We start from the raw sequence: 23,690 nt of genomic DNA, 5'->3' as shown, positions 1-23,690 counted from the left end.
GTGTGGAATGCTCTGCCCCAGAGGGCAGTGGAGGCCCAGTCTCCGGATTCATTTAAGAAAGAGTTGGATAGAGCTCTCAAGGATAGTGGAATCAAGGGTTATGGAAATAAGGCAGGAACAGGATACTGATTAAGGATGATCAGCCATGATCATATTGAATGGTGGTGCTGGCTCGAAGGGCAGAATGGCCTACTCCTGCACCTAATGTCTATTGTCTATTCCATTATTCCGAAGCCTGTAAATATCAGAAAATGTTCGAGGAAGTTGCCAAGATGTGCTATTTTCCTGCTTCTCAGCTACCTTATGCTTGTTTTGGGCTCTAGCAAAATCATTAGAATCTTGGTCTATATGTTGCATGACCTGAATTCTCGTGGTGAAGCTAGAAAGACTGTTCTTGATATTATAGCAGTACCTCATTGGACATAGTGCCAAGGAATTCTGGTAATACTCAGGACAGTGGGAAGCGAAGGAAACTCACCACTGGGTGGAAGCATACTTGTTACAAGGAAGTTTGCTGCTGTTTTTTGAGGCCAATCAGTTAAACTGCAGTGCATCACTGTAGGGCTTCCTCACAATGGTTTATGAAATCATTGTTTGTGAAACCAGTCAGTGGACTGGTCCGTATTCAGGACTCAGTGCCAATCAAATGACCATGCCAGTACTGTCACAGATTTCATCAGAAAGTGTGTAGAGGATTATGTGCCAAAGAAGTAAATCCCAGTATTCCCCAAATGGAACCATGGATGGACTAGAATACCCAGTCCCTACTAAAGTCCAGGTCAGAGGTATTTAAGTCTGGTGACCCTGACCTCTGCAGGAAATCTAGATACGATCTTCACACAGCCATCAGTGACACCATGGGACAACATCAGATTGAACTAGTCCCAGGCTCATCATATGAACACACGTTGACAGTGGTAAGGCTTATATGATATAATGGGCTACAAAGCAATGTTGAGTGGAATTGCTGCCGACAATGCATCTCTCCCCAGTGAGTTCAATACATTCTCTGCTAGATTTGAACAGAAGGTCAATGAAATGATGTCACCTATCCCAGCAGCCTTGGGTGTACCTGTCTCCACAGTGACAGTGCAGATGTCAGACCAGTCTTCTTGAGAGTGAATCCACTGAAAGCGACGGGCATGGATGGAGTCCCCAGCCATGCGCTCAGATCCTGCATGAACCATCTGGTGGGAATTTTTGCAAACATCTTTAACCTCTCCTTGCTATGATGTAAGGTTTCCATTTGCTTCAACAAGACGCTATCATCCTGGTGCCAAATAAAACTGTCAGGCAATGTGCCTTAAAAACTATCACCTAGTGACTCAGACATCCATTATTATGAAGTGCTTTGAGATGACACGCATCAACTCCATTCTCCCAGATTGTCTTGATCCACCACAATTCACCTACTATTGCAATAGGTCCACGGCAGATACCATCTCCTTGACCTACGCTCATTCTTGGATCACCTGGATAACAACGACATCTATATAGGACTCTTATTTATTGACTCCAGCACCATAATTCCAACCAAACACATCTCCAAACTCCAAGACCTAGGACTCTGCTCCTCCCGCCCCTGCAACTGGATCCTCGACTTCCTGACCCACAGACTGCAATAAATAAGGACAGGCAACAACACCACCTCCACCATAATCCTCAACACCGGTGGCCTGAAACGCTGTGTACTCAGCCCCTTACTATACTCCTTATGCACTCTCAACTGTGTGGCCAAATTCAGCTCTAACTTCATTTACAAATTTTCAAATGACTCCACCATAGCAGGTTAGATCTCAAAAAATTGACAAAACACTACAGGAAAGCGATAGAGACCTTAGTGGCATGGTGTAAAGACAAAGTCTCTCCCTCAATGTCAGCAAAATGAAGGACTTCAGGAAGTCAAGTGGAGGACATGCTCCTGTCTATATCAATGGTGCTGAGGTGGAAGTGGTCAATGGCTTCAAATTCCTAGGAGTAAATATCACCACAATCTATCCTGGTCCATCCACATTGGTGCTCCCGTCAAGAAAGCACATCAATGCCTTTATTTCCTCAGAGGGCAAAGGAAGTTGGGCATGCCCACAATGACTCTTAACACTTTTTATAGATGCACCATAGAAAGCATCCTACTCAGATGCATTACAGTTTGGGATGGTGACTGCTCTGCCCAAGACCACAAGAAATTACAGAGAATTGTGAATGCATCCCAGTCCATCACAAAAACTAGCCTTCCTTCTATTTACTCTGTCTACTCTTTTCATTGCCTTGGGAAAGCAGCCAACATAATCAAAGACCCCTACCACCCTGGTTATCCTCTTTTCTATCCTCTTTCAACAGACAGGAGTCATGAAAGTTTGAATGCATGTTCCAACAGATTCAAGAACAACAACTTCCCTGCTATTATCAAAATTATGAACAGACCCCTCATATATTAGAGTTGATGTTTCTTTGAATCTTCTCTATGGCTGTAATACTGTATTCTGCGTTCTGCTCTATTACTCTGATGTACTTACATAACCATGACTTGGAGTGTTGGACTGGGGTGGACATAGTTAAAAATCATGCAACATCGGGCTATATTTGAACAGGTTTATTTGGAAGCACTAGCTTTCAGAGTGCTGCTCCTTCATCAGGTGGTACTTATGTCAGGAGGAGAAAGTGAGGTCTGCAAATGCTGGAGATCAGAGCTGGAAATGTGTTGCTGGAAAAGCGCAGCAGGTCAGGCAGCATCCAGGGAACAGGAGAATCGACGTTTCAGGCATAAGCCCTTCTTCAGGAATGATTTGCCTGGTGAGGTATGATTTGCCTGGTCAGCACGCAATAAGATACTTTTCACAATATCTCCGTACCTATGACAATAATAAATCAAGCCAGTGTTTATTCCACTGCGCTCATTATTTCTCAGGTGATGAAGTAATCTGTTGTGTGTACTTATGTGGTGAGAACGTTAGTGCCACTTAAATACAGGCAATGACCATCTCCAACAAAAGTCCTAATATCCATCTGCTGACATGCAATATCATTACTCCAGCTGAATCCCCCACATTTCAGAACAAAAACAGAAGATTTCCTTTCTTTTGTAATTTTAATGGGCACAGAACATCTCAAAGGTTTTCACAGCCAACAAATTACTTCTTAAATGTAGTCACTGTTGCAATGTAGAAAATTCAATAGTCAATTTTGCATGCACCAAACTGCAACAGCAACATGATTATAACTAAATAGTTTGGTTTTGTGATGTTGAGGGATCAGTTTAGGTCAAGAAATTGGGGACAAATCTCCTGGTCCTTTTCTTTTTTAAATGCTGCCACGCAGTCTTTTACATCTACCCAAGCAGGCCTCATGTTAACATCTAATTTGAAAGAGCATCTCCACCAGTGTAGTAATCACTCAGTATGTCATTGGAGTATCAGCCTTGGTACTTGTGGAATGTGACCAGAAACTGGAACCTTGTTTTACAAATAAGAAATTTTTAATTTAGGTTTGTGGGCACTCTTAAGGTAAAATTTAGTAATGAAGGGAGCTATGTGAATCTGAATCCTGCTTGTGACAAGAAGCCCGATTGGATTCGTTGCTGTGGTTTTAGTGAGACTCACTTTTTTTTACTGGGAAGAAAATTTAAGATTGCATCAAAAAGGCACATTTTGGTAAAGTTCTCATCAGTATATTCACAAGAATACCAACATAATGGGCATCAACATTTTAAAAATTATTCTGTATGAGAAGGGCATGTTGACTGGTTTTCAAGTAGACTCTGATTGGTAGAGATGTGGCCCAGGTAGACCTGCCAGTTTTCTGGTGATTGATCATTAACTGCTAAACTTTGTTTAAATTTAAACCAGGAGGGTTGACTCCATTTATACACACACTTATACATGTCATGGGTAATTAACGAGTGTAGATAACTTTGGTTTGTATTTCCCCATTGATCTAATTTTGATTTTATACTTCAGTTTATTAAAATATGTTTTTGCAAGGTAAAACACTTTCCACTTAACACCCCCGCCCCAATTTTCTCAATAAAACATTTGAGTTTTTTAATAAACTCATTGTGTTGTGTTTCCTGATCATATTTCTTGTATCATGTTCACCCAATTTTTCATTTGTAGCTATATTTTACTTGAATTATCCTGTGATTTATTTGATTTAGATGCTGAGGACACTGCTTATAACTATTATCTTTTTGGTGTTTTCTTTGTAGGTTTGGATATCAGACCTTAAACTACAGGTTGTTCTATGATGGAAAGCATTTTGTTGGTGAGAAGCGTTTTGAGTCGATTCATGATTTAGTGACTGATGGTTTGATAACACTGTACATAGAAACTAAAGCATCTGAGTATATTTCAAAGATGACAACGAATCCCATCTATGAGCACATAGGATATGCCACACTGTTGAGAGAACAAACTTCAAAAAGACTGATTAAAGCAAAGCATGACAGTAGGAAGGTGTCCTTGGTGAACGATGAGAACAGTTCTGTTGAAAAGGTAAGAATTTCCATTTGTTTTTGTTGCCATGGAAATGGTTATTTCATGGCTTTATTTTTATTTGCAACTTCTTTTAACACAGCATTTTTTTTACAGGTCTACATGGTTACTTATGTCCTGCCTGATGTCATTAATGTCATGCATTTTGAATTTCATGGGATAATACTCTGCTTTCCAAGTACTCGATCTGTGGTACAAAAATGATATATTTGCAACACTATACCAATTAGGTTTTTGTGTTACCTGCGTCGTACTGCTCAATCTTCATTGTATTTTTTGGAAATGCCAATTTAAGGGTTACATTAAACATTTGCTTATAGTGGATAAATCATGTACAAAAAATGCTTGTAGTTGTCTGACACTGATATATATGTGGTTGACAGTGAGACAGAAGATCACATAATCCAACTAACAAATGCAAACTCTATCATGGAGATGCCAGATACCTAGATAATTTCTTGATCAATCATGGTAATGTAACACGTCTGCTGAAATTAATTTCAAAGCTTTATGATCCACTGAGTGAAGAAATTTCACTCTATCACAGTCTTAAATAATGAGCATCCTCTCCTGAATCACTGCCCTGAGTCGGTTCCTTCGCCAAGAGAAACAGTTTCTCTGTCAATTCTGTCAAGCCCTTTCAGGAGTTTGTATGTTTCATGTAGGTCATCTAATTCGCTAGACTCCAGAGAAGAACAGACCCACTTTACTCAGCTTCTCAGCCCAGGAACCAATCTAGTGAATCTTTGTTGTGTTACATCCAAGATGCATAGAGTATGAATATTATGGAATCTCACTGTATGTCATTATTTTCACTTACCTTCCAGTTATAATAGATGGTATTTGATATGTTGGGAAAATACAGCACTGAATTGTTTCATCTGCTTCACACATTTTAGTAAAAGAAAATATTTTCATTACTGTATAACTGTATGCAAAATAAGAGTTCTATAGCAAGTCCAAGTACCAATCATCAGAAATTTGCTTGCATGAAAGAAAGTCAAATTTGTAACCATTAACTGAAGAATAATGCAATTGGAAGTCTATATACGCCACGTAAATTACCCTAATCAATCTTCTCTCTTATCTCATCAAAAAAATAATTTGAACAATTTAGTGAAACATGAATTGCCATTAACAAATCAGTGCTTAATTAACCTTCATTTGCCTCAGTAACTACTGATTTTGTATTAAAGCATTGCTCTAAAAGCTTCCCCACTACCAAGGTTGACTGAACTGTAGATGTTGGACTTATCTTTACATCCTTTTTTTTTTAACAAAGCTTTAACATTATCATTCTCATGTACTCTGGTACTACCCTTGCATCAAAGGAGGGTCAGAAAATTCTGATCAGAGCCTCCTGAGTTTCTCCCTTCAATTTCTTCACTATCCTTGAATCCATTTCACATGGTCCTGGTGTCTTATAAACTTTAAATAGTCAGCATGTCCAATAGCACCTCCTTAGCAATTTTGGGTGCTGGCAGGTGGGACTAGATTGGGTTGGGATATCTGGTCAATAGACAATAGGTGCAGGAGTAGGCCATTCTGCCCTTCGAGCCTGCACCACCATTCAACATGATCATGGCTGATCATCCTTAATCAGTATCCTGTTCCTGCCTTATCTCCATAACCCTTGATTCCATTATCCTTGAGAGCTCTATCCAACTCTTTCTTAAATGAATCCAGAGACTGGGCCTCCACTGCCCTCTGGGGCAGAGCATTCCACACAGCCACCACTCTCTGGGTGAAGAAGTTTCTCCTCATCTCTGTCCTAAATGGTCTACCTCGTATTTTTAAGCTGTGTCCTCTGGTTCGGCATGGATGGGTTGGACCAAAGGGTCTGTTTCCATGCTGTACATCTCTATGACTCTAAGTCAGTACTACATAACCCTGTCTTCCACTATGACCTGGGAAGCACCACTTCCCTTGGTAAAGATACATGTGAAGTATTAATTTCATACTTCACCTATTCCTGCTGGATCCAAAACTTTGCTGATTTTGAATACTGCTTTCCTAGAATAGTTATTCAGCAAATCAAACTATTCAATAGACCAATAGCTGAACTAGATTTACTTGCCTTTGCTACAGTTAATCAATTGCAATATTGAAAATTCAGGGAGAGTTCCAGATTTCCCACAGCCTTTGTTTGAAATCATGCTTTTTCAATATAAATGGGCCATTTCTAACTTTAAAACTGTGCTCCTTGCTCTGAGTTTACTCATCAAAGGAATTAACTTGATTCAACGCATTAAATCACTATTATTTTAATTAATTCAATTAGATTGCATCTGAACTGCTCAAAGTCAAGGGAATGAGAATCAAATTTATGTAATCATCCTTGTAAATTAATCCTTAAGGCAAATTTGTACTATACTCCTTTAATGCACATGACGTCAGCCTTCTGACCAAGACTATCTGCAAACAACGTTGTATTCAGAGCACCAATCCAAATATAAAGGCACTTATTCTGGATATGGATGATGTTACTCTGTATTTTGGCAGGAACCGCTGTCCATGGTCAGTATGATCCTGCAGGCCAGTTTCACCATTCATGATGATGGTTGTTCATTTACCTCAATGCCATTTTCCAATGCTATCCCCGTAACCCTCAATGTCATTAATGTATAGAATTCTATTGATCTCTACCTTGAATGATTTACCACATCTCTCTGTGATAGTCATTCCAAAGATCCCCAACCTCTGAGTGACCAAATACCTTCTTATTCTAGTCCTAAGTGACTTGCCCCTTGTTGTGAGGCTTTGGTTGCAGACCATCCCCTCCCCAGCCATGGGAAACATTCTTTCTGCATCTACAATGTCTAATGCTTTAAGCATTTCCAAGTTTCAATTAATTACCTTTAGTCTTCAAAAGTCTAGAGAATACCACCCTGTCTCCTCAATCTCTCTTCATAGGACAATCCTGCTATCCTAGCAATTAGTTCACTGTACTTCTTCTATGGCAAATAATTTCCTCCTATGAAAGTGGCCCAAAACTGCACACATTACTCCTGGTTCAGTTTGAATACCATTACACATAATTGAAGCAAGACATCTTTACTCCTAAAACTAAATCCTCTTACAATGAAGGGCTTAGGTTTAAATGACTAGGAATAAACTAGGAGTATGCTTGAAACGTCGATTCTTCTGCTTCTTAGATGCTGCCTGACCGGCTGTGTTTTTCCAGCACCACACTCTCCAACTCTAATCTCCAGCATCTGCAGTCCTCACTTTCATCCAGGAATAAATCCAGTTAGGTCCTTTTGAAGAGCAACACTTTGCAATTTCTCACTGTTTAAGAAATACTCAGCAGCTCCACCCCCATTCCTCCCATTAAAGTGAATAACTACACACATCTACATTACATTGTATCTTACATATTCTTGCTTCTTCGTTTCATCCTCATAACAATTCATACCTAGTTTTTGATCATCTACAAACTTGGAAAAATGGTACCCATATCCAAACCATTGATGTATGTTGCAAATAGCTCGAATGGAAGTAATTATCTTTATGGTACCCCATTAATTACAGCCTGCCAACCTAAGAATGACCTGTTTATTCATACTGTCTGTTTTCTCTTTTATTGCTAAATGGAGGAGTAAGGCTAATTTGGAACGAAAAAGGGAACATGGAAGCATAGAGCAGTAAAGGAACCAAAGTGGTTGATGTTCCCCAGGCCATGGTGAAAGTTGAAAATACTCTGTCATTACAGCGGTTTAAAATTGATCAGAAAGAAGTATTGGGTTGAGTATTGGTTCTTAAAGTTGACATGGCACTGGGACCAGATAAGATGCATCCAAAGGAATCGTGAGTGGAAATTACAGGGGCACAGGCCATAATTTTTCAATTTTCCCTGGAGTTGAGGAGACTGGAGGATTGCAAACATCATGGTCTTGTTTAAAAATGGTTGTAGAATAAGCCAGCAATTACAGACCGATCAGATCAATTAACTTCAGTGATGGGAAGCTTCCAGAAACAGTTATTTAACATAGAATCTGTAGTTAGATTGGAAGAGCGTGGGTTGATTTAACAGAATAAGTATGAGTATCTAAAGGGGAAATTAGATTTAACTTGGGGGAGATTTCTGAAGAGGAAACAAAGTCAATGAGAGCAATATGTTTAATGGGTTGTACATCCAGTGTTTGACACAATGCCACATAATAGATTTGTGTGAAAAAGGTACAGTTGCAAAGTGAACAAACATTTGGCTGAGTTATAGGAAGCAGTCGTGGTCAATGGATATTTTTCATGTTGGAGGAAGGTTTGTGGAGAGGTTCCCCAGGGGTTGATGTTGGGGCCCTTGTTGATGTGTACATTAGTATTCCAGATCTTGGTGTGCAGGAGACAATTTCAGAATTTGTCAATGATACAAAACTTCCAATCTACATAAACTGAGGAAACTGTAGAATTTTGAAAGCTGTAGATAAGTTGGTTGGGGGATGGAGAAGTAACAAATGAAATTCAGTGCATAAGAAGTGTGTGGTGATGTATTTTGGTAGGAACAGCATAGAAGGGGTTATAAAATGAGGGATAGAATTCTAAAGAGAACAGTGGAGTGTTGACATCTGAGTCTATATCTGCATAGAGTGTTCAAAGTGGCAGAATGAGTGTGTGGATAACAGTTAATGAAGCATACTGTATCCTGCACTTTACTACTGGGAGCACAGAGTTCAGCATAACTTCCATGTACTGTGTGATACACTTGTTAGACCTCAGCTGAAGTATTGTCTACAGTTTTGGGCACTATATTTATAAGAAGTGCATAAATGCATTGGAGAGAGTGCAAAGTGATGTACAAGAATGCTTCCAGGGTTGAAAAGCTTCAATTATGAGGATAGATTGGAGAGGTTGGGGCAATTCCCTTTGGAGCACAGATGGGTAAGACATCTGATAGAAGTTTTCAAAATCATGTGGGGTTTTAATATAGTAGGTAGGAAGTAACTGACCCTGCTCATGAAAGGATTGAAAAGGAGATTTGGAAGAAACCTTAGTGATTTGCAAATCTGATGTGTGGGGAAAAAACATTCTTCACAGAACACCATGGTTTGGGTCTGGAAAGGACTGCCTGGAAATATGGTAGAGGTAAGTCAACTGAGGCTTCGAAAAGGGTTTGAAATGGTATGGGGAAAAGGCTCATTTAGAGAGCTAATACGGGCAAAATGGGCCAAGTCGCCTCATTCTGCGCCATAACATTTCTGTGATACTTTCCATTTAGTATTCCTCAGTCTATGTCAGTATATTACCTTCTAACTTTCTGTATGGGACCTTACCAAAAGCCTTTTGCAAGTCCAAGTACATCCCTCCACTGCTTCCCCTTACTAACTCTGCTCGTAACAAATTGAAAAAACACTGACAAGTTTGTCATTCATGATTTTCCCTTCATAAATTGATATTCACTCTGCTCAGTCCGATCAAATGTTCAGTTATCGCATCCTTTAAAATAGATTCTCCTATTATCCCTATCACTCATGTCATGCTCAAAGGCCTGTGGTTCCTCTCATTCTCCCTCCCTGCTTTCTTAAGAAGCAGGGTTACATTTTCAACCTTCCAATCTGTAAGTACCATTCCAGAATCTCTAGAATTTTTAAGGATGGGGGGGGTCACCAATGTAGCCACTATCGTTATAGCTTCTTGTTTGAACACTGAGATGTTGATCATTGAGTCTTGAAGATTTGTGAACTTTTATTCCCATTCATTGCTGCAATACTGTTTTCAACTTAAGGTGAGGGGGAAAAGATGAATTATTTTCACACAGAGGGTAGTGCATGTATGGAATGAATTGCGAGAGCAAATGGTAGAGGTGGGTACAGTTACAACATTTAAAAGGCATTTGGATGGGTACATGAGTAGGAAAGGTTGAGAGGATATCTGCGAAAGATAGGCAAATGGGACCTGTTCAGTTTAGGTGACCTGGTCAGCATGGATCAATTGGACCAAAGAGTCTGTTTCCATTCTGTGTGACTCCAACTGAAACTAATTTCAATGTTGCTTAAAAAAAGGCACACTTTGTTGAAGGTTTTCATCTTGCACTCATTTGGTTATTATGCCAGGATACCAATTCAAAGGGGAAACCCACATTTGTACTACATTAGAGGAGACTGCTGATTGGTTGGTTAGTGGACTCTAGTTGGCCACAGTGATGGCATGGAGAATGTATCCATTAGGACGTTGCCTTGAGAATTGAACCAAAGAGTGGCTGTCACCTATTTTGTTGAATTTGAAACAGGCACAACCCACATACATGTTTTTCCTGCCTGCAAAGGGCCCTTTGTATTGATAGATGTAGCTGCCAGTGCACCATTAATACAAGCCCAACTGATAATCCTAAATTAGTTGTCAGTGAAATCTTTACACACTCAGGATTATCAAGCAAATGTTGTCCAGTTGCAGAATTTTGACAAATATTGGATATTGCGTTATAGCATCTTTTAAGCTTGCTTATTGCAAACAGTAGAGGAATACAATGTTTGATACAATCTGCTAGTCTTTGACTTGTACAGCTGTTTCTTCCTGACATCAGATTGCCGCTGCATTTTGTATACCTCATTATCTCATTTGTGTTCTTTTTTAATTCATTCATGGGATATGGGCGTCACTGGCTGGACCAACATTTATTGCCCATCCTTAATTGTCACTGGTTTGCCACTGCCATTTCAGAGGGCAGTTAACCGTCAGCCATGTTTTTGTGGGTCTGGAATCAGACGTAGATCAGACCAGGTAATGATGACAGTATTCTTTCCCTAAAGGTAATTAATGAACAAAATATGTTTTTACGACAATCGACAGTGGTTACCATTAAACTAGCTTTTAATTCCAGATTTTCATTGATTCAGATTTCATCGTCTGCCATGATGGATTGCAAACCCATGTCCGCTGAGTATCAGCCTTTCTCTCTGGTTAACTAGGAGAAAGTGAGGTCTGCAGATGCTGGAGATCAAAGTTGAAACTTTATTGCTGGAACAGCACAGCAGGTCAGGCAGCATCCAGGGAACAGGAGATTCGACGTTTCGGGCACAGGCCCTGAAGAAGGGCCTGTGCCCGAAACGTCGAATCTCCTGTTCCCTGGATGCTGCCTGACCTGCTGTGCTGTTCCAGCAATAAAGTTTCAATCTCTGGTTAACTAGTCCAGTGGCACAGGCAGAGCATCATCTTGAGTTGTCTCTGGCAGTTAACTGTTAATCAGCATTAATGAGTGTATTCTTCTTGGCAACATCCCTACCAATATCAACTTGCTAATCTACCAGCACCCTACTCCCATGCAGTGTAAATATTAGTTTTCCTTTGTATCATTATTCTTGTGAAATATTATGATGGGCACAGGATGAAAAGTTTCAATAAAATGTATCCTATTTCAACAATACTCAAGTTCATTTATATCCTATTCTCTCTCTCTTTGTTAGCTGCTTCATCCTCCTTTACTGAATTCTAAAGTCCTCATGCTTTTAACATTTCTTGGCAATTTTATGAACCTCCTCATTTGATTCAATACCGTCCTTAATTTCCTTTGATATCAGTGAATGACTTACTTTCCTTGTTGTGTTTTTCAGCCTTTTATATTATATCACAATTATTTATTGTAAACCATCTATTATTTCCATGTGCTAGCCACTGTCTGTCTGCCATCAAATGTTTGAATGTATTTTCCCAATCCACCACAACCAAGTTATTCTTCATAGGTTCCATTGTTTATATTAAAGACACAGGCTTTGGTTGAAACAATATCATTTTCAAATGTCATGTTTTTTTTTCATTTTATTGTCGCTCTTCTTTAAATATTATTTTATTAAGTAGCCTCTTCTCCTTGCATAATACTAGATCTAAACTAACCTATTCCCTAGTTGGTTCCTCAACACACTGCTCTGGAAAACCATCTCACACACTCACCTGAAATTGGTCTTCCTCAGCATTGGCGTTCATTAGATTTTCCCAAAGTCATCCACAATTACTGTCTTTTCCTTGTTACAGGCAACTCTAATTCATACCATGCCCTACGTTACCTTTCTGCTTGCCATACAAACAACTCCATACTGTTTGCTGTCCATTCTCTGTCTTTACTCCATCCAATTAGATGCTACATTTTTTTTGACATTCATGTCTTACTAATGCACCGATTCCATCCTTTATTAAAATCACTACCTCATCTTCTTCCTAAATAATGAGTATCCTTGAATATTTAGACCTCAGTCATGATCACCCTTCAGTCATGCCTCCACAATAGCAACTAGATCCTCTCCATTTATTTCCGGTTTTGCTGTTATTTCACCTCTCTATCTGTACACTGCATGCATTTTATACTGTAATATTAAACTTTTATGCTACCGTTTTAGCATTATTCTGTTTTTTAGCCGATCTGATGTTTGCATTTGTTTTGCTGCCTTCCACTTTTGTTCATTTCTACTTCCCATTGTCAAGTTTGCTTTAATAAGCCAAACAACTCCTTGTACTGTAGATCTGGAAAGAAAACGGAAATTGCTGGCAAAGCTCAACAGGTCTAGCAGCATCTTTATTAAATTAGATTCCCTACAGTGTGGAAACTTGCCCTTTGGCCCAACCAGTCCACACCGACCCTCTGAAGAGTAACCCACCCAGACCCATTTCCCTCTGACTAATGCACCTAACACTATGGGTAATTTAGCATGGCCAATTCACCTGACCTGCACATCTTTGGACTGTGGGAGGAAACCGGAGCACCCGGAGGAAACCCACACAGACACGGGGAGAATGTGCAAACTCCACACAGCAGTCGCCTAAGGCTGGAATCGAACCTGGGATCCTGGTGCTGTGAGGCAGCAGTGCTAACCACTGAGCCACTGTGCCACCCATCTGCGGGGAGATAGCAGAATTAACATTAAGTGACTCTTCAGCAGAACACCAGATTCATTTTCCTCTATTCTGAATTCCCTCTCAGCTTGTCAGGAGGATGAAAACCTAATTTAAAATCTTCCCAGTAGCACCACTAAATCTGTCTGCAATGGTATTAATCCTGGTCACCTGTCCTTGTTCAGCTCCCACCTGTCCCAGAATCAGTTCCATTGATCTGGAAATGTAAATCACTTTCTCCTTAACCAGCTGCATGTTCATTCGCTCATTCATCTTATTTCTATGCTCACTGGCGTGTAGTACTGCGATTAATGATTCCTGATGAAGGGTTCCTGCCCGAAACATCGATTTTCCTGCACCTCGGATGCTGCCTGACCTGCTGTGCTTTTCCAGCACCACTCTAATTCTTGTACTGGGATTAATGCTGAGCTTAAGGTCTGAGAGGTTCTGCTTTTCTATTTCTTTCTTAACTGCCTGCACTCTGCATTCAGGATCTATAGTGGCCTTCCTACTCATGTTATTGCCACACCATTGTAAACCTCAACCTATGTACGCTCACTGCTGCCCCCACTCCAAAATAAATGTTCTGCAGCCGCTTTGTGCTATCCTCGACCTTAACGCTATGGAGGTGACATACCATCCTGCAGTCATATCTACATTCACAGGAACATCTAGATGTTTCCCTAACAATTGAATCTTCCATCACATTGCCCTTCCATTCTTCTCTCCATTTCTTTGCACATCAGAGGTGTTTGGGAACTTATTGTGTGAGTAATTAAAGCCATGGTACCATGCTGCATCACTCTGTGGTGTTTTTGCTTTAGTATCTGGATGTGATCTGCTGCCAACTTGTATATAAAGCAGATCTAACAATTGCAACTGACTAATCTGAAGCATCTGAATTGAATATAAGAACCTCAGTTTAAAATTCCCATCCGGATTTTCTGAAGGTTGAATAATTTTTATTCTTACTTGATGTTTTTGGCGTTCCATTGAAAGAGCAAGGAAAGGCTAGTTATAAAGAAATTAATCATGGCATGTGTTCTAAGAAGAAACAGAATTATGTAAAAATAACAGTTATCAGATGTTGCACAATGTTTAGCTATAAAAGTGAGTTAATGTTGTTTAATTAGTAACTTTTGTAAAACCATATTTCTCAGTCAATTTGGGAGTGGATTATAACCTTCGTGGTTTTCATATTATAAATCATGACTCAACCAGCAACTGACTGAGTCACTTTATTCAGTTAAGCTCATTAAAGGTACTTGTGTTCTACATAGCCAATTCATTAATAGCTAACTCCTCTGATACGCGAGGTAAAATCGAAATCCTCTCTGCGTTTGAAAATGCCTTTCAAACATCACTAATTATGATTTTTTTTTGGTCAGTAAAGTGAGCTGAATGTAAATTATATTTGATGTGTTCATTATGCTCTTCAGTACATTCCTCAGTTTTATATGAAGGTCATCCTTTAAGTGAAAAAACACAAGAGCATGTTTGATGCGGCAATTTGTGGCATTTCTGGTTGATGTAAACCAAAGCTCTGAATATATTTACATAGTTCAGAAATTCAAGTTTATTTTCTAGTAACAGCAAGTAAAATATCTTCTGTTTTGCCATATTACATTAAGTGTGTTTTCTTTTAACTTTTAAACATTCTAATATTGGTGCTGATTTTCTTTGTTGTTCTCCTATTTAGTAGATAACATTTATGTTCAAAATATTTCCATAAATAACGGGCTCGGTAATATCTTGTCGTTTTTGCTGGTTGTTGATGTGTATGCCTGAACAGTAAGTCTTGGGAGGTTATTCAACAATTGGATCATCACAGCTGAGATTTAGCATGTCCTCACTTAATAACTTGCTATGTATAATTTCAGCAGCTGTCAGGGGAGAAGAATTCAAAATGGCAACTTTGCCTTGTTTACCTCATTCCTCACCTAGTGATGTGGATGTTCCCTTTGATGTTACAGCATCAATGTCAACAACAGCTCTTACTTTACACTGTTGCCCAAAGAAACAGAGATAGTCCTTTGGAAGTATTAAGAAGTGCTGTGTCCTAAAACCTGCATTGGAAGCATTGGCAGTAACTGATAAAAACACGTCTATTTTGTTATGCCTGTTGCCATGTTGAATTCTTTTTTCCCAGCTATGAGCAGGCAGAGCTTTTCACCACACTGTTTAACACAGTCAGTGAAGACAAACCTTGCTAGCTATTTTGGAGAGTCCTTCATAGAGTCATAGAGATGTACAGCACGGAAACAAACCCTTCGCTCCCACTCGTCCATGCCAACCAAATATCCTAACCTAATCTAGTCCTATTTGCCAGCGCTTGGTCCATATCCCTCTAAACCCTTCCTCTTAACGTACCGATCCAGATGCCTTTTAAATGTTGTAATTGTACCAACTCTATCACTTGCTCTGGTAGCTTATTCCACACATGCACCACCTATTGCATGAAAAGGTTGTCCCTTAGATCCCTTTTAAATTTTTCCCCTCTCCATCTAAACCCTTAACACTATAGCTGCTATTCTATGTTTGGAAAGTTAAAATCCCCTAATAACCACACTATTGTTCTTATAGATAACTGTAATCTCCTTACAAATTTGTTTCTCAATTTCTTGCTGACTTTTGGGGGTCTATAATACATTCCCAATAAGGTGATTATCCCTTCTTATTTCAATCAGGATAAGCCTCTAAGCATGTTTGCACACTTATTTGTTGTTGTTAATTCTGTTGAAATGTTTAAATGAAAATATACTCACATTTGAGTGGCTCCGAGGTCCTTGAGTTGAGGAAATTCTGTCTGATGACAGCCCTCTGATTGTTTGAGCTGCAGTATTTTGGGTTTGTAAGTACTAGCACAGCAGGTACAAGTATTGGGAACCAACAAACAGAAAGTATCCTCTGTCTGTCTGTCTGTCATGCATAAAAACTGAGAAAAATTGAAACAAGAAATTCTAACCTAAAAAAAATTTGAATTGAAAAATGACCATTACCCTACAAAAAAAAGTGTCATCCATTCCAAAACGTAAAAAAAAATTGTCAATTTAACTCACTGTTGAAATTTATACTCTAGATTGGAATTTTTTAGGAAATAGACATTTTCTTTTTCCACCCATGTCAAACTCTTTGACTTTTGTCTGTCTTAATTGAGATTTAATGTTTGGGATTTTCAAAGCCGTACAATTTAAGTTGCACAGCAGTGGTTTAGAAATCCTTTCTTTTCTCTGCTTAAAATTAAGTATGCTGCAGTAAAGTTACCTTCTGTTATAGTCAAAACTGCTTGTGAATTGTTTTTGGCTTGAATAGTAATCTGTCAGGCAAGTTGATCATTTTGGTCACCATGTTGGGATATCAATATTTTGTGGTGACTTGTGGAACAATAGGGCACAAATATCAGCATTCCCAGTTAAGTCGTAACAATTTTTGACATGAAATAAGACTGCAGGCAGGCTTCTATGGCAAATAAATAATGGAACAGACCAGTTGAACTGAATGTGAGAAAGTGAGGACTGCAGATGCTGGAGATCAGAGTTGAAGAGTGTGGTGCTGGAAAAGCACAGCCGGTCAGTATGCTCGAAACGTCAATTCTCCTGCTCCTCGGATGCTGCCTGACCAGATGTGCTTTTCCAGCACCACACCGTATGAAGTTGAGCCTAATGGCCTGTTTCTGTGCTATAAAATTATAACGATTTGTACCATAGCACCACCCTATGGCTAAAAGCTGTAAGTGCTTGCAAACATGAAGCATAATTAAAAACTGTTAAAAATCACATAACACCAGGTTATAGTCCAACAGGTTTATTTGGAAACACTAGCTTTCGGAGCGCTGCTCCTTCATCAGGTGGTTGTGGAGTATAAGATCGTAAGACACAAAATTTATAGCAAAAGTTTACAGTGTGATGTAACTGAAATTATATATTGACAAAAGACCTGGATTGTTTGTTAAGTCTCTCATCTTTTAGAATGAACATGCTGGTTTCCGTTCTTTCATATGTAAATTGCAGAACATTTAAAAGTTACATTCTCAAGTGAACTTTAACAATCGGGGTCATGTCGGACCAGATAATACATTTAAGGTGTGAGATGCCCTGTGAGAGACTCTGTGCCAGAATGGTCAGACTGATTCATGCAATTTTGAGCAAAATAAAATGTAATTCTGCAAGTACAAATACACCTCACAAATGTGTGTATATGTGTGTGGGGGGTGGGGGTGGGGGGAGTTTGAGTGTCTTTAAGAGAGTGTGTGCGAGTATAAAGGGGTATAAGTCTGTGAGAGGATGCATGTGTGAGTTTAGGAGTGTATGTGTGAGCATATGAGAGAGAGTCTGTGTTTATAGGTCTGTAGGAGTGTGCGTGTGTCTGTCGGACTCTGTGCAGGACCTCCAACCAATACTATACACCATGTACATTGAAAACATTTTCTTCATGTGGACCCATGGCGAGGAGTCACTGAAACAACTACACAGTGCTATTAACAAGTTTCATCCCACCGTCAAACTCACCATGGACTACTTTCTACTATCTGTCTCATTCTTGGACACTTGCATCTCCACCAAGGATGGGCATCTCAGCACCTCACTCCACTGCAAACCCACGGATAACTTTACAATGCTACATTTCTCCAGCTTCCACCCAAAACATATTTAAACAGCCATTTCCTGTGGACAAGCCCTACGCATACACAGGATCTATTCAGATGAGGAATGTGATGGGCACCTGGAAGTAGTCGGGGATGCCCTCATAAGAACTGGGTATGATGCTCAACTCATCAACCGACAGTTCTGACGTGCCACAGCAAGGAACCGTAATGACCTCCTCAGGAGACAGACACGTGCTGCAACTGACAGGGTACCCTTCGTTGTCCAGTACTTCCCAGAAGCCGGAAAACCACGCCATGTTCTTCGCAGCCTGCAACACATTATCAATGAGGATGAGCACCTCACCAAGACCTTCCCCACACCTCCACTACTTGCCTTTAAACAACCACCGAACCTCAAACAGATCATTGTTCATAGCAAACTGCCCAGCTCTCAGGGCAACACCATACAACCCTGTCACGGTAGGGCCCTGCAAGACGTGTCAGAGTGTGGACATGGATACCACCATTACACATGGGGACACCTCCCACCATGTACGTGGCAGGTACTCATACGACTCAGCCACTGTTGTCTATCTCATACGCTGCAGGCGAGGATGCCCGGAGGCATGGTACATTGGGGAAACCGAGCAAAGGCTACGACAACGGATGAATGGGCACCGCACAACAATCAACAGACAGGAGGGTTCTCCGACTGGGAGGGAACACTACAGCGATCCAGGACATTCAATCTTGGACCTTCGGTGACCATCCTCCAAGGCAGACTTCAGGACAAGCAACAATGGAAAGTGGCCGAGCAGAGTCTGATAGCTAAGTTCGGTACCCATGGGATGGCCTCAACTGGGACCTTGGGTTCATGTCACACTACAGGTGACCCCATTGCACTATACACATAGATACCCCTATACACATTCACATACTCCTATACACACTCGCACACTCCTACAAACACACACACACACACACACTCCTACACACACACACACACTCATGCAGACCCTCTCCAATACGCTCTCATATACATTCCCACACTCTCACATGCACCTTCTCACAGACACTCATAACCCATGTGGGCGGCACGGTGGTACAGTGGTTAGCACTGCTGCCTCACAGCGCCAGAGACCCGGGTTCAATTCCCGCCTCAGGCGACTGACTGTGTGGAGTTTGCACGTTCTCCCTGTGTCTGCGTAGGTTTCCTCCCACAGTCCAAAGATGTGCAGGTCAGGTGAATTGGCCATGCTAAATTGCCCATAGTGTTAGGTAAGGGGTAAATGTAGGGGTATGGGTGGGTTGCGCTTTGGCGGGGCGGTGTGGACTTGTTGGGCTGAAGGGCCTGTTTCCACACTGTAATGTAATCTAAATCTAATCTAAACCCCTGCCCTCTTCTCCCCAACACACACACACATGCACACATACACATATAGGTTTGAGACATTTTACTTTGCTCAAAAACTGCATGAATCCATGTAAGACTCTGTAAATCCATTTTTTTTTAGATTAGAATCAGTCTGACCATTGTGGCACAGACAGTCTCACACAGGACAACTCACACCTTCAAAGCATTATCTGGGCTGACATGACACCAATTGTTAAAGTTTACTTGAGAATGTACATATGAAAGAACTGAAACCAACCTATTCATTCTAAAAGATGAGAGACTTAACAAACAATCTAGGTCTTTTTAAATATATATTTTCAGTTACATCACACTGCTAAATTCTGTGTCTTATGATCTTATACTCCACAACCACCTGATGAAGGAGCAGCGCTCCGAAAGCTAGTGCTTCCAAATAAACCTGTTGGACTATAACCTGGTGTCGTGTGATTTTTAACTTTGTCCACCCCAGCCCAAAACAGGCATCTCCAAATCTTAAAAAACTGTTGATTACTCCAGCCTTTTTCACTATCTAACAGGCTTATCTATCAATTAGACTATCAAGGTTTGTTTCATATGAATTCAGAAGTAAAGCAATTACATTGGAAGTTGTTACCACCATTCCATTCAGCTGGTTAAAATAAATAACAACACTGTTATCTGAGTTTGTTATAAACAGGAATAAAATCTATGAATAAAGACAAGGGGCTGGAGCAATTCAACCAAGTCAGGCAGAGAAAAATGGAGTAAATGTTCTTATTTAACCCTTTCCTCACCAGCACCAAAATAAGTGTTTAGTGTTTCTCATCAAGTTCTAAAGAGGTATGTTACTGACAGTAACAGAATTACAGCAAACCTAGAGCTACTGATCAACCCAGAAGATCACCCAAAAACCAGACATTTACAGGGATGTCAGAGTGCAGTGTAGACTGGTTAAAGTCTCCAGAGATTTTGCCTCAATTGTTTGGTCACATTATAAGCTCTCTGGTCCTTACTCTCCACATTTATTCCCATACCCACACCTCTATGCCATTTTGTGACTCCCTAGGCCCCATGTCAACACAGTGCCACTAACACCCATACCTTGTAGCCCTTTGTACCCTCTCTGCAAACCCATTCATTTAGTATACATACACTCAAAAGCAATGAGCCGTAGAATAAGAATGGCATATGTTAAAATTCTTGAAAAGCAAACACCCCTTCACAATCATTGGGGATAAAAAGCTGGCATTCCATCAATTACTCATCAAAAGTGTTTAGTTCGTAATTCAGAGGCCCAGGCTAATATTCTGTGAAGATGGGATTAAATTGTAAGAAATAGGGACAGGAGTAGGCTTTTCAGCCTCTCGAGTCTGCTCTGCCATTTAATAGGATCATAACTGATCCATCAGTCCTCACATCCACTTTACTGCCCTTTCCCCATATCCCTGGATTCTCCTACTGATCATCAAGAATCTATCTGCCTCAGCCTTAAATATATAGAAGGATTCTGCAACCAAAGCTCTCTGTGGCAATGAGTTCCAAAGACACCCAACCTACTTAGAGAAGGAGTTCCTCCTCATCTTAATTTTTAATCGGCAACAATTTGTTCTGAGACTATACCCTCTGGTGTCAGACTTTTCCTTGAGGGGAAACATTTAACCTGTCAAACCCCTTAAGAATCCTGCAATGAGATCTCCAGTGTGCACCGTCTACAAGATGCGCTGCAGTGACTCACCCAGAATTCTTCCACAGCACCTTCTTAATCCAGATCCTCCACCATCTGAAGGATAAGGGTTGTAAATGCATGTGAACACCACCATTTGCAAATTCTCCCCCTGAATCTCTCACATCCTGACTTGGAACGATGTCAGCTTTCCTTTAGTATTGATGGGTCAAAATCCTGGAACTCTTTTCTTAAAAGCATATGGATGTACCTACACCCCAGAAACTGCAGGAACGGAAGAAGGCAATTCACCTCCAACTTTTCCAGAGCAAATAGAGATGGGCAACGTACACTGTCCGAGCCAGTGACACCTACATACTGTGGACAAATAAGAAAGAAACAATGCTCTACCCATGTCTTAATTTTATGCAAAGCTTTATGATTTTAATAACCTTGATAATGCAATGTTCAATTTTCATCATTTGACTTCTGTATCTGAGACTTCCACTTGTGAAAACAAAGTCTGGGCAACCCACATAGAATATCCAAAAAGAACCAGCTGCCTCGATACTCACGGTTTTAATAACAAGCACTAACATTCAATGAAGTACCAAGAAAATTGCACCTCTTGTTTTACTCACATTTGTACCATGACATGGCATGTTGGAGTTGAAGGGTTACCAGAATAGTGTTCCATTTGGAAAAGAAAATGGAGCTAAAGTGGGAATACACAAAAGAGGAACAAGTAGAAAGAAAACTTCAGAGGCTGAATATATCAAAGGTACAGAAAGCTCCTCTCTCCCAATTTCAATCGTTGCAAACTTGGGTTGGAGAAAAGTCAACTTGGAAGAATGTCAGTTGACTTGAGAAATGAAAAGGTATTTATAAGCTATTTGTTCCTGAGCAAATAGTACAGTAGCTTAGCAGTTGGGACTTGGATTTTATTCCTACAATTCAGATTCAGAAAAACTTTTAAGTTGCAACTGCCTTTGTCATCTGGTCTGTGCTAACACTAAAGAGCTGAACTGGACCGGGCTTATTAACACTCTGGTTACAAGAGCAGGTCAGAGTCTAGGGATTATGTGCAGGTACCTCGTCTGTCCAATTCCTGTTTTGCATTGCATCTTGTAGATGGTGCACACTGCCATCACTGTGCATCAGTGGAGAAGGGAGTGAATGTTCAGGGCTGTCGATGGGGTGTCAGTCTATTTTGACATGGATAGTGGTGAGCTTCTCTAGTGTTGGTGGTGTCACAGCCCTAAGACCAACTGATTTGTAAGCTTATTACCTGTGTTTGAAGTATGATTAGGTTAGATTCCCTACAGTATGGAAACAGGCCCTTCAGCCCAACAAGTCCACACTGACCCTCCAAAGAGTAACCCACTCAGACCCATTCCCCATATTTACCCCTGACTAACACACCTAACACTATGGGCAATTTACCATGGCCAAGTCACCTGACCTGCACATCTTTGGATTGTGGGAGGAAACCCATGCAGACACAGGGAGAATGTGCAAACTCCACACACACAGTCACCTGAGATGGGAATTGAACCCAGGTCCCTGGTGCTGTGAGGCAGCAGTGCTAACCACTGAGCCACTGTGTCACCCTGTGTTGCCACATTTTATGATTCCATTAGGTAACAAAATTCCATTCTCTTCCACTCAAGAAAACATTAGAATTAGTTCATCTTCCATTTTGACCTGTTCAACAAAATCTAATCAAAATATGGTGTCTATAGCTACTTGCTATTTTGCCTCAGTGAGGTAACACATTGGAAATCAAGCTTTTCTATTCACAGACTCATCACAGAAGTTAAGTTAATCAAAATATGCAGTGTTATCCATTTACTTATCAGAGCCAGGCTAACAGACAAAACAGATCAGGTTTCTGTACTTAACGAAAACTACTATTTACTATAAATAAATAAATTCTAACCACAAGTAAACAGTGGTGAAGTGTTGACATAAAACATACAGATCAAATCTCTAACTCCATGCTAAGCAACACCCCTATGTACGCTATAATTTATTTTTCTTCCATGCAAACCTCTGTGGTCCATGTGCAGCAGTGAGTGCTGGAACAGGAAGTTGATGCTGCAATCTGTGTTGGCATGGTGATCGCCACATGCCGAACAACGGAGTGACACAGTTTAGAGGAAGCATTGCATGCGCCACCTCCGCCTCCCTACGTGTACATGTAGATAGACTCAGACAGGCAAAAGGTAAACATTGGTGTTATGGGTGAAAAGGGAAGCAGTTCAGTGGCCCAAGTCAACAGCATTTGCTAGCATATTCCTTAGGCTTGCCAGGATTTTATGTTCCTTGGTCTCCTCTTTTCACTTCCTCACAGGAGGCCTTAGCAATTCGTACATAAACGGCAAAGTTTCTTAGCTGCCACCATTAGCCAGGTACTAAGGCAACTGCTGAGGGAAAACAAACAGACTTTGCTTCAAACTTTAAGTTTTTTACTGGAGAGAAAGAAACATCATCTTGGCCTTGCAGCAACCAGAAAGCTTCAGCCAATATTATGCACACCCACCATTTGTTCAGGTACCCAAGAGACAATTAATAGATATTGTCAGGTTCATGGCCTTTATCATCTACAACTGGCCACAACACCGATCAGCAAACTGTTGCCAGCTGGAAACACTTTATACATACCTACAGGGGCCAACCCATCTGCAAGCAGACACCCCAACTGCTTGAATAAAGCAACAGTGTGAACATCATTTATAATGAGTTTTACTAATTTGC

The 23,690-nt window shown here is 40.4% G+C and overlaps 1 protein-coding gene across 1 annotated transcript in view; it reads left to right on the top strand.

Annotated features, from left to right (window-relative positions):
- chn2 (chimerin 2) overlaps positions 1–23,690 on the top strand; it is a 363,855-nt gene that overhangs the window by 257,130 nt on the left and 83,035 nt on the right. The window contains exon 6 of the mRNA XM_043689521.2: positions 4,205–4,490. Within this exon, the coding sequence (XP_043545456.1) occupies positions 4,205–4,490 (286 nt within the window). The remainder of the gene's footprint in view (positions 1–4,204; positions 4,491–23,690) is intronic.

Source organism: Chiloscyllium plagiosum, unplaced genomic scaffold (genome assembly GCF_037043375.1).
Source record: "Chiloscyllium plagiosum isolate Xiang-an unplaced genomic scaffold, Cpla_swu_hap1 HiC_scaffold_5, whole genome shotgun sequence".
NCBI classification, from domain to species: Eukaryota; Metazoa; Chordata; class Chondrichthyes; order Orectolobiformes; family Hemiscylliidae; genus Chiloscyllium; species Chiloscyllium plagiosum.
This window is presented reverse-complemented; position numbering and strand designations above follow the sequence as displayed.